This window comes from Hylobates moloch, unplaced genomic scaffold (assembly GCF_009828535.3).
Source record: "Hylobates moloch isolate HMO894 unplaced genomic scaffold, HMol_V3 SCAFFOLD_22, whole genome shotgun sequence".
Classification (NCBI taxonomy): domain Eukaryota; kingdom Metazoa; phylum Chordata; class Mammalia; order Primates; family Hylobatidae; genus Hylobates; species Hylobates moloch.
Window position 1 is genome coordinate 7,711,196 of NW_026652297.1, and position 16,912 is coordinate 7,728,107.

The 16,912-nt window shown below is 41.2% G+C and overlaps 1 protein-coding gene across 2 annotated transcripts in view; it reads left to right on the forward strand.

Moving 5' to 3' along the window:
- Positions 1–16,912, forward strand: part of PCOLCE2 (procollagen C-endopeptidase enhancer 2) — a 72,759-nt gene that overhangs the window by 31,464 nt on the left and 24,383 nt on the right. For both annotated transcript variants that reach the window (XM_032144069.2, XM_058433369.1), the window contains 2 exons: positions 10,761–11,016; positions 16,195–16,319. In XM_032144069.2, coding sequence (XP_031999960.1) covers positions 10,761–11,016; positions 16,195–16,319 — 381 coding nt within the window. The remainder of the gene's footprint in view (positions 1–10,760; positions 11,017–16,194; positions 16,320–16,912) is intronic.

Below are 16,912 nucleotides of genomic sequence, written 5' to 3' on the forward strand. Positions count from 1 at the left end.
TGGAGTTTATGTTTTATCCTAGTTTGATATACACACGCACACACATGCACACACATATATGTGTGTGTGTGTATATGTTGCTGTGCCAGCAGCTGGTATTTGATTAGTACTTGTTGATTTGCAAAACAAATAAATAGCAAAGAAAATCCCAAAACTATTCACAGATCTGAGACCAAAATATGTGAAGATAGGAAACTTTTTTCCGTCTCCATCTTCACCTTCATTGTGCTTTTTGGATGCCTGGCTGCCAGGTGCATCTGGGTTCAATTACTCAGACAAAGATGACTGGAACACTCCTGTCTGTGCAAGGTTCACAGTCAGCTGCAAGGCCAGGTGCACACTGCAGACACCTGTGAGACCTGTGGATGCCGAGGAGGCACCAAAGGGGAGAGGGAACAGTGGGCTCTGGCTCTGGGAGGTGAAAGAGGGAAGATAACATCCCCCCAGGTCTAGGAATTGGATGGGAGAGGATGAGTTCCTAGAGAAGGTGTATTTGGCCCCAACTTTGAAATTGGAGTGGAGGTCAATAGTCTGGGAAGGGAAGAAAGAATATTCCAGGCAGGGAATTTACATACGGACCTCACAGAGGTGGGAAAGGAAAGGGGCCAGGTGTGTTTGAGGATGGACAGAATGATACCCAAGACACAAAGGGCTGGGGGGTAGATGAGGCCAGAATGTTAGCCTGGGGTGGGCCTAGTACCCTGTGATTCTGAGGAGTTTGGACTTCATTCTGCAGGTAATAGGAAGCTCCTCTGTTATTCTTTCATTCTTTTATTCCTTCAACAGCTATTCATTCATTCAACCTGTGGTTGTTGGGATTCAGCGGGGCAGCTTCAAACATTAGAGGAGAGGCCTAGATGTTCTAAGGCCAGGGTGGCCCTGTGTCCACATTTGTCCTGGACAGTTCTGATGTGTACCTGTCATCCAGGGCGTCACATATGATTTACCACTTGTCATGGATTTTTCATTGTTTTAAAAGAAATATTACCTTTTTTCCCTCTTTTATAGTCATTTTAAGGACTTTAGAAATATTAGTCTTTTTTTTTTTTTTTTTTTGAGACAGAATCTCGCTCTTTTGCCCAGGCCGGAGTGCAGTGGCGCTATCTCGGCTCACTGCAAGCTCCGCCTCCCGGGTTCACGCCATTCTCCTGCCTCAGCCTCACGAGTAGCTGGGACTACAGGCGCCCGCCACCATGTCCGGCTAATTTTTTGTATTTTTTTAGTAGAGACAGGGTTTCACCGTGTTAGCCAGGATGGTCTTGATCTCCTGACCTCGTGATCCCCCTGCCTCGGCCTCCCAAAGTGCTGGGATTACAGGCATGAGCCACTGTGCCCGGCCAGAAATATTACTCTTAATAGTTGCTTTAAAATAATCTAGGATGGGCTTGGTAGAGCTTCACTTAGTACTTCCACCTTTTGCTGTAGTCTTGTCTGGAAGTGTATCACGCACGTATGCAGTGCCCAGAGTTCTCCCTGAACACATGGCTAAATGTGAAAGACAGCCAGTGATAACCTGTCTCTCCTTTCCAAACCCTTTCTGACACAACTAACAGCTTTCAAGGACAGCAGGCAGGGCGCACACTGATCACATGAAACAGCTTGGGCTTCAGCCACTAGGTGCTGTTACTCCTTCCAGTCCTGGGTTGTGGAGGGCCAAGCATTTGCTGCTGCTGCTCCTCGCAGCCACAGGAGGTGCCAGTGCTGTGGTTGATGCCAGACCTGGTAAGGCACCCGAAGCACCAGGCTCGCACCAGGTGGTTCAGTAGGAAGCATGGGAAAGTACAGGTTCATTGCACACGTATGATAGATTGGGATATGGAGACTCTTACTTACTATAGAGTATATAGAATATCCTGGATGCTGTTGCCTAGAGTGTTTCTGAAATTTATTGCTCAGTGTGTATCTACAGCTCTTTATCTTATCATTTGGTAAAGCTTTTTAAAAATTTTTTGCTGTAAACCTTTTAGGAGCAAATGGCTAAAAAAAAAAAAAACTCCTGTTTAGAGAAAAACTGAGTAGTGAATTTCCAGTTTTCTCAAGAACATGGATGAGTAATGTATAACTTGCTCAGAAGATTTGCCACCACTTATGTCCACAGTAGGATCTCAGGGTCTCACTGGCCAAAGGAAAACGGCAAGACAAATGTCTGTGAAAAGGAATACTCTTCGTTTTCAACGTTGTCTCTTTCCCCAACCAAAACCTAACGCGACAGCTCTTGGCACGATTGCTTGTCTCCTCATCCTGCTGCATCTACCTTAGCCTTCCTGCTTCTGTGGGTTCGGCTTTGTTGTCCCTTCACATTTTTCCCATTTGCCTTTCCACTTGGCAGACTTGAGTCTGAACACCCTCCCAGTGCCGAAGGGCCTGGTCGCAGCCGGGATCTTTCAGACATATTCATGCTTAGGCAGCATTTGCGCAAGCGGCATAACCTGAAGTCCTGTCTCGTTCATTTTGTAGCCAAGTCTTCATTCAGCTTAAGAAGTACTAGTGGCTGCTGGTTGCCTCTCACCCCAGCTGACCAGCCACAGGTAAAGGACTCAGTGGTGATAACTCAGAGGTGATAACAGGGGCTCGAGGGCCTAGTTACACTTTTGCAGGGGCCGTGGAAATTACAGCATGTGCCTCGATGATTCTGAATTTTCTCACCTTTGTGGTTGCTCCAAATCATCCACGTCTACTCAAAAGTGAGGTGCTTTGACCTGAATTCAGCCCATGGTACTCCAAGCAGTCTACAGTTAGGCAAAGCTGGTGTCTCCTCTACTATTCACACAGCCTGTGTCGGCTTCCTGGGTGGCCACGTCACACTGTTGATTCCTAGAGAGCCTGTAGGCACCCCAAACGACAAAGATGTCTATACAGTTACCTGCCACAGAAGTGCTGGGTAAGGACACTTGGTGAATGTCACTATCCATTTGTTAATCAGGGTAATTAACACAAAGTGCAAAACTGCTCTAACAAACAACTCCCCCAGTCTCAGTGGCCTAACCCAATAAATGGCTGTTTCTTGTTCCCTTCACTGTCCAGTGCAGTGGGAGGGCTGTTCTGGGCAGCTCTCCTTTAAGCACTGACTCCTTCTCCCATGTGGCTCTGTTGTCTTCTAACACCTCCACGTTTCTTCTACAGAATCCCCTCCTTAGAGCAAAAAGAGAACTCCAAAAGGATTGCACGGGGTGTATTATGGCTAGGCCTGGAGGGAATGGGTGCATCACTTCCATCTACATTCCATTGACCAGGACCCAGACTCATGGCCCCAACTTAACTGCAAGAGAGGCTGGGAAATGTCGACTCCATGTGTGACCTGAGAAGAAACAAGGTTTGAGAGCATCTCCTCGGTCTCTGCCATGGTCAGGTCATGGAAAAACACAGCAAAGTGGAAGTCAGGTGACCTGAGTTCTGCCGTTGTCTTTCTGGGTGGCCTTAGGCAAGTCATCATAACAGCTGTCAGCCATTTCTTCCTCCCCGCAAGGATCTTAACAATGCTTGCCCTGTGCTTGTGAGTTTACACTGTTATGTAAAAGTGTATGCTAGTAATAGGAGTCATGGCCTGCACTATTTTTTTTAAGATTATAAGGATCGCAGCATTTATTCAATGAATATTTTCTGAGCACTTACAGTAGCCAAAGCATTGGACAAACTGTAGACCCACAGACCAACTGTTCTCTGTAGCTGACATTCTGATGGTGAGACAGATGATAAATAATCTGTGAAGAAATAAGAGGGCTGTGTGATCTAAGTGACCAGGGGTGCTCAGGATAGGCTTCTCTGAGACAGCGACTCTTGAGCTGACCTAGATGATGAGGTGGAGTCAGACCCATGTATATCAGGGAGAAGGCTGTGCCAGGCAGAGGACCAGCCTGTGCAAAGACCCTTAGGTGGAAGCCAGCTCGGAGGGCTCCTTGAACAGAAAAGTGGCATGACTGCCAAGTTGTTGCTTGAAGGAGAAAGATGAGAGATAAGGGGATATATCATGCAGTTTCTTAACCTCTCTGTGCCTTAGTTTCCTCATCTGTAAACTGTAAAGTTGGACCAATAATAATATCAGTTTCATAGGGTTGCTGTAAGGGATTAAATAAAATGATACATATATAGTGCATAGAAAAATACCTAGCACCTGATGTTCACGAAGTGTGTGAACTATAATTAAGGTGAAGATTTTATTCTAAGTGCAGTGGGAAAGTTTTGGGTGGTTTTCAGCAGTTATCTCCACTGGTGTCTTCAGGCTGGGCTCAAGGTGGATGGGAGTTTCCACGCTCCTTCTAGACATCCAGGGGTAAAGTTTTTTTAGTGAAATCCCCCAAAACAAAAGAAAATGTTCAAAACATCTCGTTATTTCTACTAATCAAAATATGTTTTATTTTTTAAACATGTACAAGATTTACCTTTAAAAGAGTGGTATTGAAATATACCCAGAATATAGATGAATAAGATCTTGTAAGCTTCTGATTTATCCCGCTCTAGAAAGACTGCCAAATATTTGTACGTAATTTGTCTATAGATCTTTTTGGACTACCTTTGGAGGTACATGGGAGAGGTGACACTGAATGGCTGTGCCTCAAGCTTTACGTGGATAAACTGTGGTCTGCATTTTAGAATGCACATTCCCAAAGGTTTGTTTGTGGAAGAGGGAAATCGTAGATGATTAGAATGATGGCTTAAAAAAAAATCACATGTGCTGCAAAAAGAGTTCTTTTTGATCAAAGTAGTAAATGATATGTTTGGGGAGGAAAAGCTGCAGACACAAAGGAGCATTCCCATTTCTGCAGAAATGCACTCCTTCACACAGAAGAAGCTGGCCTCCTATTTGCATTTTGCTCATAGTATCCTAAAAATGCAAACCATCAGCTTAAAATGCAGTTCCTCTGTCCTCTGGCAGGAGCCCTGGCATCGAGAGCCTTGGCACGTTTGCCTGTGACAGTGAGGACATCCCAGGAGCTGTGGGGTGAGTTGAGGTCACTGTGGAAGCTCTAGGCTTTGGCCCACACAGGACGTTGCTGTTGATAGGAAAAAACACTAACATCAAATTGTTTTTCTGCAAGCAGTTAATGAATCCCCAAATCAATATAATCTCACAAAACAGTAGCTTCATCTAATTGCCACCAAAAAAGCACCTTGAGTTTCTGCATTAAGTGTTAGCATTTTCAGGAGATTTGAAATATAAAGTTTCCAAAAAGATATGCATCTTCTTTTTGCAAAGAATGGCTTAGAAAAGAGAGTGGCCTTTTGGAGCTCTGCTGCCAGGCAAGGTAGGAAATATTAGAATGAAAAAGGTGGAGCCAGCAGTAGGTATATTGTCTGTGATTTGTGCAAGGAAGCCGGTGATCCATTGAGTACCTAATGGATTATTCATTTAATAAATATTTTTGATGTTAAGCTTCAACTTGGGGCCATGCCAGATCCTGGGGATGCAACAGTGAACAAGGCAGGAAGGATCCTTGCCTCCTTGGGGTTGAGCTTTATAACATACAGTGAGTGGGCTGAGCCATCCCATGCTCACAGACCTGTGGGGTGCACTGCTAATTGGCCAGAGCCCACCTTGGGGTTTGGGGGTGTCTAGGCATGTCTCCAGGAGGGAATGACCTTGAAACTGTGACCCTAAGCATGAGTGAGAGAAGGGCAGAAGTGGGAACATGTTCCAGGTAGAAGGAATAGCTTGTGAAGGTCCTATGTATTTTTATGTTTCCTTCTTCTCTTCTTCTTCAGCCAGAAAATTCAAGGATGCCCAGGTTGTGGAGTGATATGTAAACATTATCCCATTTTCTCTCTCTCTCTCTCTCTTTTTTTTTTTTTTTTAAACAGGGTCTCTCTCTGTCCTCCAGGCTAGAGTACAGTGTGATCATGGCTCGTTGGAGCTTTGATGTCCCAGGCTCGAGTAATCCTCACACTTCAGCCTCCTAAGTAGCTGGGACTACAGGCATGCACCACCACATCCAGCTAATTTTTAAAATTTTTTTGTAGAGACACGATCTCCCTATGTTGCCCAGGCTGGTCTTGAACTCCTGGACTCAAGCAATCCTCCTGCCTCGGCCTCCCAAGGTATTAAGATTACAAGCATGAGTCTGGCACCATTTTTGTTAATTTTTAAAACAACACAAAAATGTCACTGTGCATTTTGCATGGATACATATATATTATATATAATATAAAAAATATATATTAAAATATATATTATATACACATAAATATACATACTTATGTGTGTATATGTATATGCACACATACATAAATAAATGTAAATACACACACACACACACACACACACACACACACACACATTTTGATCAGCATGGAAGGAAACCCACTAAATTTATAACAGTGGTTGCTTCTGAGGAAGGAGGAGGAAATGGGGCCTGGGATGAAGACAAAGGAAATCTCATTTTTATCCGAAATGTTTTATTTACTTCCTTAAAGGACACTTTAAAAATATATTAACAAAATGTTAACAAAAGTCAATTTCGCGGTTGGTATCCAGGTGTTATATTATTCTCTGTATCTTTCTGTATTTTTTATTTTTTATTTTTTTGCTATTCTTAACAAAGAAAATTCAAAGATACGGACTATAGATTCTCCCAGGTGGAAAGGCCATCTTCAGAGAATATGCTCTCTAAAGTCCTTTAGAATGACAATCAAGAGCTCTTACCAAAGCTTGCATCAGAGGGCATCAGACAGTCTTGATCACTCATAAAAAAATGAAGAACAGATGTTGTATTATACTGAAAAGGCTCACAGCAGGATGCTTCTCATTTGCAATAGAATTTCTCTCTGGCCTTCAGTGCAAGATGACTTCTGTTTCTGGTTATAGGAGACTCACACTGGTACAGATCACTTCTGCATCCTTCTTTCAAAAGAAGCTTTGCCAGGGTTGTTCGGGTCAGCATGTGTTCAAAATTGCAATGATGTAACCCAGTTTCTATTGCTGATCATATTTGTGTCTCATTCTCAAATTTTCATTGCCATGGGAATAGGTACAAAACTTTTGGGAACAAATGATTTATTTTATTGGGAATGAGCATTCAAGTCCTGTAGTTAATTTCAACACCTGTCTACAGGAGAGAGTCAACAGAATTGTCTACGTAGTGTCAGAGAACCAAGAACCTGCCAATGAAACATGATTATACCTCTCTATTCCTCTCCTTGTTGCAATCATCTAAAAGTCTCCTGGACAGTCTTCCTCGCTTCTTGCAAATTGTAACTCCTGGTTCACTGTCATTGTCTTCAACAGTCTTCCTTGTCCTAATCAACTGTAATTTCAATATCCATATGGGTGATCTTCTCAGGTCTTTAACCTCTTCTCCGCCAAAGAACTTATCCTCCATAGTTCCTCAGCCTCCCACTTCCACTGTTATTTTGTCCTTACGTCACCACAGTCTTGGTTATTACTGTCCTCACCCCACAGGGTCCTGATTTCCATCCTAACCCAGTTTGGATTCCATGGCACATCATCACGGTCACTCCCTTGTCTATGTCTTCAACTCGCTTGTCCCTCTCTCCTGCCATATCCTCCCTTGGCAAACCTCACCACTCTCCCCTACTGCTTACATCCAACTCTCCACCTTCCCTGTACCTCCGCCTGTGGAGCTGCATGTGGCTGGGGAAGAAGACCACGAACAAACAAAAACAAATACCTCCACCATGCAGAGAGGTCTTAATTTTAATTCATTTACTTCAAGTGGGCCCCAGCAGTCCTAGTACTCCTGCTGCATTTCCTTAATCCATTTCCTCACTTTTCTGTTATCAGATTCCCAGTAGCACCTCTCTCTTCCACATTTGCTGCTGATGACCTTGTTTTCTATTTTACTAAGAAAAGCAATCCAGAAAAAAAATTCTATATGCTTTCACCACCTCATTTACTGACCTACCTACATCTGCCTTCCCTCCTCTCATTGGGCAAAACATGCTCCTACTAAGGCCAACTCCACCCAGCTGTTCCTTCTGTAGATCAGATCCCCCTTTGCCTGCTCAAGGACATCTGTTAACCAATCCTCCCTCTCTCTTGCTTCATCAGTTTTGCCCTCTCTACAGAATCCTTCCCATCAGCATGCAAACATGCCTTAGGAAACACCCACTGCAAAAACTCTGCCTAGACCCCATATCCCCTTCCAGCTACCCCCATATTACTCTGTTCATCTTTACGGCAAAACTCCTTGAAAAGCTTGTCTATATTTATTGTCACCATTTCCTCTCACCCCATTTTCTCATGATCCTTCTCTTATCCAGTTTTCTCCCCATGGTGCCACCAAAACAGCTTTGTCAGCATTACCAGTGACTTCTGGTTGCTAAACTTCTGTGTTGCTAAATCCACTGGTCTTTCTCAGCAGCAGCACTTAACTCAGTTGCCCATTCATTCCTCCTTGACATACTCTCTTCGCCTGGCTTCCAGACGCCGCACACTTGGGTTGCCTCCTACTTGCTGACTCAGTCTCTATTGTGATTTGACCTCTTCACAGACTTGATGACATTGGAGTGTTCCAGGCCTCTATACTTAGACCTCTTCCTTTTTCTATCCACATTCACTCTGGGAGTGACTTCATCAAGTTTCATAGCTTTGAATTGCCCTCTATACATTTATACAAATAGTCACTATTCATGCAAGAAAAAAACAAATTAGTTTGAGATTCTTTTCATGGCTAGGACTTTTTCGGTGATTCATAGAGAGCTTGCTTATATTTAAGATTACAGATGTGGCATCATATTTGATAACTTTCTGATCATTGTACAAATAGAGGTGTGCAAAACAAAAAACAAAGCAAAAGACAGGAAGTTCTACAACAGACATCTTGTTGATAATGTTTAAAATTTAAATTGTTCTTTCTGTTATTAGCTTCTTAAGCTGTTCTAAGTTCTTTGGAACTCTGATATTCACACCACTGAGATAAGCTTCTAGGAATTAGAATGCAACGATGGCAAAGCCAAACGTGTCCCTTTTGCGGGGACTACGCCGTTATAATTTCTACGATGAAGTGTGTAGATGTGTTTGACACAAAAAGCAAATAGCACTGAAAACACTTCATCTTACCATAGGAAAATAAAATGTATGGCACTGTACTTACAACATGGGGAAGCCGTATTAATGTCAAAGCATCTATTGACCCTCGAGTCTGAAATAGTTAATTAAGATGAATGTAGGCCGGGCGCGGTGGCTCAAGCTTGTAATCCCAGCACTTTGGGAGGCCGAGGCGGGCGGATCACGAGGTCAGGAGATCGAGACCACGGTGAAACCCCGTCTCTACTAAAAATACAAAAAAAATTAGCCGGGCGTGGTGGCGGGCGCCTGTAATCCCAGCTACTTGGAGAGGCTGAGGAAGGAGAATGGCGTGAACCCGGGAGGCGGAGCTTGCAGTGAGCCGAGATTGCGCCACTGCACTCCAGCCTGGGTGACAGAGCGAGACTCCGTCTCAAAAAAAAAAAAAAAAAAAAAAAAAAAAAGATGAATATAAACCAACCACTTTTGATTGTGTGTGTTTGATTTTTTTAATCACTGAGTTTTGTTATATGTAAGTTTTTACAGAATGGAATTCTCCACTATTCAGTGGAGACCTCATCTGATTAAAGGAGTAAAACAATTATGATCAAGACTTTATGACTGAACAACTTGAATGAAGAAATTAAAAGGTGGTATGAACTGGGAAAGAAATGGGGCTTTTGTAACCTGAGAATCCTACCAAATGCTTTTATAGCCATTTTTTTCTACCTACTCAGGGAATAAGGAAGGAACCATCATTAAGAATTTTATGGGGAAATTATGATGAATAAAATATTATGAGAAAATGAAAGCTTATCTTTTTCTTCATTAGCGCATTGTGTTTCAAGGCTTCCTGACATATAAAGTCTTCAACTGGAAAACAAATGAACAAAAAACTTAGTGACATTTAGAAGAGATGATTCAGCAATTACTCAGTTCGTTTTGTCAGTATAGGTAGTTCATCTGGATGTCTCAGGACCCAAAATGAATTATCTGTAAATTAACTACACAATTGCCAAATAAATCCTTTATTTTGAACTTCATAGATACATTCTATACACAGGCATTGAGTGCGTCCTACTGTATTATTTGTAAGAAGTGATTTTTTTTTTTTTTTTTTTTGAGGCGGAGTCTCGCTCTGTTGCCCAGGCTGGAGTGCAGTGGTGTGATCTCGGCTCACTGCAAGCTCTGCCTTCCAGGTTCATGCCATTCTCCTGCCTCAGCCTCCCAAGTAGCTGGGACTATAGGCGCCCGCCACCACACCTGGCTAATTTTTTGTATTTTTAGTAGAGACGGGGTTTCACCGTGTTAGCCAGGATGGTCTCGATCTCCTGACCTTGTGATCCGCCCACCTCGGCCTCCCAAAGTGCTGGAATTACAGACGTGAGCCACCGTGCCTGGCCAAGAAATGATATTTTTAAATGTTTCTTTGCTAAGCAATATCTCTAGGTATTAGAATATGCAAATATATGCTAAGGTCCAATCAGGACTGGTATTCATTCTAAGTAATGACTCACCCATTAATAATACTGATCTAATATTTTGCAGCTTTGTTGAGGTCAGTTCTTAAGGAATAAGATTGTGAATCCTGGAGAATTGCGGGATTTGTCAAAAGAAAATAAGTACTTACATTTTTTAGGAATGCAATATGCTAGAAAACTTCCCCTGGGTTAGTTCAGATATGAGAGAGGAAAAAGCATTATCCTGGATATTATACTTTACACACTTAAGTAAGTGACTGGTGTCAAAGCCTCAGATATTGTTTTCATGACAGTTTTCTAATTGGCCCTTTTCTTGGCAGGTTCCCGAAGGAAAAGTAGTCGTTCTTAATTTCCGATTCATAGACCTCGAGAGTGACAACCTGTGCCGCTATGACTTTGTGGATGTGTACAATGGCCATGCCAATGGCCAGCGCATTGGCCGCTTCTGTGGCACTTTCCGGCCTGGAGCCCTTGTGTCCAGTGGCAACAAGATGATGGTGCAGATGATTTCTGATGCCAACACAGCTGGCAATGGCTTCATGGCCATGTTCTCTGCTGCTGAACCAAACGAAAGAGGTACTGTTTCCACATAATGGCAATAACAACAGTAATGTTGGTTCACTATTCTTGGCACTTGATATTTATTTACTCCTTTAAAGCTTAAGAGTGGTTCTCAAAGAGCTAGTGAATGCCATCAAACCATGACGAGACCAATACAGGAAATCAGACTTTTAATTTAAGTCCACATGCATTCTTGTAAAAAATCAAATATAGAAATTCATAGAGTAAAAATGTGGAGCTTGCATACATGAGCATACATGCAAATATGCAAACACACCCCTTCACCACTCCATAGTCCCTTCTCCAGAAATAGCCATGGCCAGTTGTTCCCATACCTTTCTATGTGTGCTTGCTTTTATTTGAGTACTTATACAATAGGTTTTAAAAAATAAAAGTGGAGGCCAGGCACAGTGGCTCATGCCTGTAATCCCAACACTGGGGGACCAAGGGCAGGTGGATCTCTTGAGCTCAGGAGTTCAAGACCAGCCTGGGCAAAATGGTGAAACCCCATCTCTACAAAAAATACAAAAATTATCTGGGTGTGGTAGCACACACCTGTTGTCCTAGCTACTCAGGAGGCTGAGGAAGAGAATCACCTGAGCCCAGGGAGGTCACAGCTGCAGTGAGCTGTGGTCATGCCACTGTGCTGCAGCCTGGATGGCAGAGTGAGACCCTGTCTCAAACAACAACAAATATATATATACACACACACACACATATATATATATAGTGAGCTCCCAAGGGTAGAAATGTCTGCTTTTGAAAGATCACTGCAGTGGGCAATATTTGTATGTTTTCAGCCTTTTACCTAAGAGCAGTCCATAATCTGCTTTTGGATTGGACTGTAGTGCAACATTTTTACTTGAAAGGTCAGAGGACAGAATCTGGGGCTGAAAGAGCAGCCAGAATGTTGGGGAGGAAATCCAGGCAGGGAGTTACAGAATTGAGGCACAAAATATTCATATAAAATCTACTGAAATCTTTGTCTGACAGCTAAACTCTACATGTGTGGAGGAGAGCCCAGTTGGCCTGGCACAAAAGCATCAGCTGAAAAATGAAAGAACTGAAAAGAGATTACAGCTGCTGCCTGCTGCCAGGGAAACAGACTTTAAGTTTGAGTCTAGCCAAGTTAAATGCCTGCTAGAACAAAATTATTTTTATCAGAACACAACAGAATCTAGAGTATAATGTATCATGCATAATGTCCAGTCTGTAGTTATGTAATGAAACAGGAAAAATGTGTCCCTATTCAAGGACAAAAGCAGTCAATAAGAATTGATCTCAAGGTAACTCACATGTTGCAATTAGCAAACAAGTACTTTAAAGCTGCTCTTACATGTTTGTTTCAGGATTTATAAAGGGAAATATGTGCATAATAAATAAACAAATTGAGAATCTCAGAAGAAAAACAGGAACTATTAAAAAATAAAGTAATAATTCTAGAGATAAAAGAAACAGGATCTGAAATTTTAAAATTTACCTGTTGTGCTCACAAGTAGATTGGAGATGGCAGAAAAAAAGAGTCAGTGAACTTAAATAGAAGTTACTCAATCTGAAGAAAATGGAGGAAAAAGATTGAAGAAAAAGAGCTCGAGAAACCAGTGAGACAATATCAAGTGGTCTAACATCTGTAATTTTTGTCCCAGAAAGTGATAATAAAGTGAAAAACATATTTAAAGATATAATGACTTGACTCTGCTCAAATACAGTGAAAAACATCAATTTTCAGAGTCAAGAGGGGCCGAGCACCGTGGCTCATGCCTGTAATCCCAGCATTTTGGGAGGCCGAGGCAGGCAGATCACCTGAGATCAGGAGTTCAAGACCAGCCTGGCCAACATGGTGAAACCCCGTCTCTGCTAAAAATACAAAAAAATTAGCCAGGCATGGTGGTGCACTCCTGTAATCCCAGCTACTCAGGAAGCTGAGGCAGGAGAAGCACTTGAACCTGGGAGGCGGAGGTTGCAGGGAGCCGAGATTGTGCCACTGCACTCCGGCCTGAGCAACAGAGCAAGATTCCATCTAAAAAATAAATAATGAAAATAAGAAAAATAGAGTCAAGAGGGTCAACAAACTCCACAGGACAAATAAAAATGAAGCACCCCCATGCACATTATAATTAAATTACAGAAATTTAAAGACAGAGAAAATCTTGAAATCAGTCAGATGAAACTAAATTCCATACAGAAGAACAGTGATAAGAATGATGGCTTCCATTTCCTCAGAAACTTTGGAAGCCAGAAGGCAGTGTCATAGTATTTTTTTTTTGAGACTGAGTTTCACTCTTGTTGACCAGACTGGAGTGCAGTGGTGCTATCTCAGCTCACTGCAACCTCCACCTCCCAGGTTCAAGCGATTCTCGTGCCTCAACCTCTCAAGCAGCTGGGATTACAGGCATGCGCCACCGTGCCTGGCTAATTTTTCTATTTTTAGTAGAGATGGGGTTTTCACCATGTTGGCCAGGCTGGTTTCGAACTCCTGACCTCAGGTTGATCTGCCCGCCTTGGCCTCCCAAAGTGCTAGGATTACAGGTGTGAGCCACCACCCCGGCCTGTCATAGTATTTTTAAAGCGCTGGAATAAAACTGTCAACCGCTATTCTATAACCAGCCTTCAAGAATGTAAGTAAAATAAAGACATTTTCAGATAAACACTAAAAATCTCTGAAAGACATTTTTATACTTGCACCGGTAGAAATATTGAAGAGAATTCCTCAGGTTGAGGGAAATGACCTTGTAAAATGAAAGTAACAGAAGGAATGAAGGTCATTGGAAATAGTAAATATAAAAGGGCATATGTTATTTTCTTTTTTTCTCTTAATTTCTTTACATGTTGTCTGTTCAAAACAAAAAAACCTTAGCACTGTGTTGTGGAATATATAGTGTATGATGTAATATGTTTGACAACCAAAGGATGAACACATAAATGTAATTACACTGTTGCACATACATATATAACACATGAAGTACAATATTAACTCTAAGTAAATTTTGATAAGTTAAACATGCATATTATAATCCCTAGAGAACCCATTAAAAATGCAGGAGTTATCACTAAAAGCCAAAAGATTAAAATAGAATACTAAAATTATCCAACTAACCCAAAGAAGGCTAGAAGGAAAAATAGATGGAATAAAAGAAAGGTAAAGCAAATAGAAAAAAGTAGTAAATGGCACATTAAATCCAAGAAGATCAATAAATATATTAAATGTAAATTATTAAATACTCCGATTAGAAGACAATTATTGTTAGAATGGATTGAAAAGCCGGACCCAACTATATATTGTCTACAAGAAAGCACTTGAAACACAAAGACCAAGTTGGTTGAAAGTAAAAGGAAAAATACAAAACTTCATTAAAATTAAAACTAATACTTATAAAAAGACATGGTTATACACAAATAGACAGCCTACAGAAGGGGAGAACATATTCACAAAAATATCTGGTGAAGAACTTGTATTCAGAATATACAAAGAACTCATACAGCTCAACGATAAAAAGGTAAAGATTCCAGTAAGTATAAAAATTGGCAAAACACTTGGACACTTTACAGAGGAAAATATGAATGGCCAATAAGTGCATGAAAAACTACTCAGTATCTCTCATTAGTCATCAGGGAAATGGAAATTAAAATGACAGTGAGATGCCATTACTTACCCACCATGTTGGCTAAAAACACTGACACCACCAAGTGGTAACAAGGATGTAAAACAACCGAAGTGTTCATACTCAAGAGAGGTGTAAAATGATACAACCACTTGGAGAAAAGTTCCAGTAGTTTTTTATGAAGTTAAATATTTACATCGACTCTTGGCCCAGCAGTTGCAGTCCTGGGTATTTATATAAGAGAAATGAAGATACATGTACAAACGAATGTGTACAAAACTGTTCATAGCAGCTTCATTCACAATAGTCCAGACTAGAAACCACCCGTCAGCAGGAGAATGGGTGAACAAATTTATATGGAGCTCTAAAATTAAACGCATCTAATGGGAAGTTTTTCAGAAAAGTAATGTAGAGAACTGGCAGGATGGGAAGGGATGCACAAATTTAGTGGGAAATGGATTCTGTGTCATCATAGGAGTGTGGTTTACACAGGTATATCCATTTTTCTTATTTGTACAGCCAAGATTTGTGCATTTCAGAGTATGTGACTTTATCTCCCCAAAACCTGTAAAATAATAATAAAAACAATGAAGCAGGTCGTGGGGATTGGATAGCAATATAGATAGACTAATAGAATGATGACTATTATTGTAACTGGGTAATGGATATGTAGGACGTCATTGTATTATTCTGCTTACTTTGTGTATACTTGAAATTTTTCATTAAATGGATATTTAGAAATTATTCCAAAGTCCATTTTTATAATACATTTTCTTAAATTTAATAGTTTGATTTAAGAATGGTTATATTCTGTGTCAAAGAAATATTCCATTGAAGTATAATTATTTTAGTTTCAGTTCAGTTTTTATTTGTTATTTACATTCAAGTAAAATTAAATTTAGAACTTCATATTAAAATAATTCTTACATTATTTCTGCCAACCTGCAGGTACATATGCAACTTATGAGTACAGATGCCTGAAATGATATTTGTCACCTATTAATTTTGATTAGTTTTTGGTGGCTAAAACTAGGGATTTGGGGGTAGATTTTTACTTTCTTCCTTATGCCTTTCTGTGATGCTGAAAATTTATAAATGTATTATTTTTACAAACAAAATTTATTCTTAAAACATATATATATATATATCATGGGAAGTTTTCTAGTAATGAGAGCTGTCTATATCAACTAATTTAAATTTTGTCCCTGGGTATTTACTGAATACCAATGCCTTGAGGAGCCTTAACATCTCTATGATTTTTTGAGCCTACAAGCTTTCTGAATGAGTGCATATTCAAATGCTTTGTCTTCCTTGTCTAAGGAAAAAAAAAAAAAAAAAAAGAAAAGAGGCCCTGAGTCCACTTCTCCCCTCTCTTGTGTTGATATGCTATGTCAGGTAACAGAGATCATTCATTGTGTGTGTTGGGGGGTTATGTATGTAACCATATTTTTAAGAGAAAATGTAAGCGCTTCTGCGGTTGCCTTTATTTACTGTACTCTCACCAGAGATCCCACATTCCTAATCTCCACATGGTTGTATTGCTGTAACCTACATAAACTTGTGGGCTTTTTTCCTTGTTTAATACTTGAAGGGGATCAGTATTGTGGAGGACGCCTTGACAGACCTTCCGGCTCTTTTAAAACCCCCAACTGGCCAGACCGGGATTACCCTGCAGGAGTCACTTGTGTGTGGCACATTGTAGCCCCAAAGAATCAGGTGAGATTCCCTGGAAGTGTGAAGAAAGCACGCATGTGTGAATTGCCCAGACAATGTGGGGGGCCCACCAACTCTCAAGAGCCTCCGGTTGTGGGGGCTATTCGAGAGCTAAGGGATACAAGAAGAGGAAGGCTCCTGGACACAGGTATTTCTTCATGCGAAGACCCCAGTTTTTTTTTTTTTTTTTTTTTTTTTGAGACAGAGTTTCACTCTTGTCGCCCTGTCTGGAGTGCAATGGTGCAATTTCAGCTCACCACAACCTCCCGGGTTCAAGCGATTCTCCCGCCTCAGCCTCATGAGTAGCTGAGATTACAGGCATATGCCACCACGCCCGGCTAATTTTATATTTTTTTAGTAGAGATGGAGTTTCTCCATGTTGGTCAGGCTGGTCTCGAACTCCCGACCTCAGGTGATCCGCCTGCCTTAGCCTCCCAAAATGCTGGGATTACAGATGTGAGCCACCGTGCCTGGCCTAGCCTTTGCATTTTTTTGAGTTGCAAATTCATGGATTTAATTTCCTGCTATATAATGACAATTTTCAAAGCAGTTTTAAAAATACAAATGGTAAGCAAATCCCACATAGGATTGTTTAA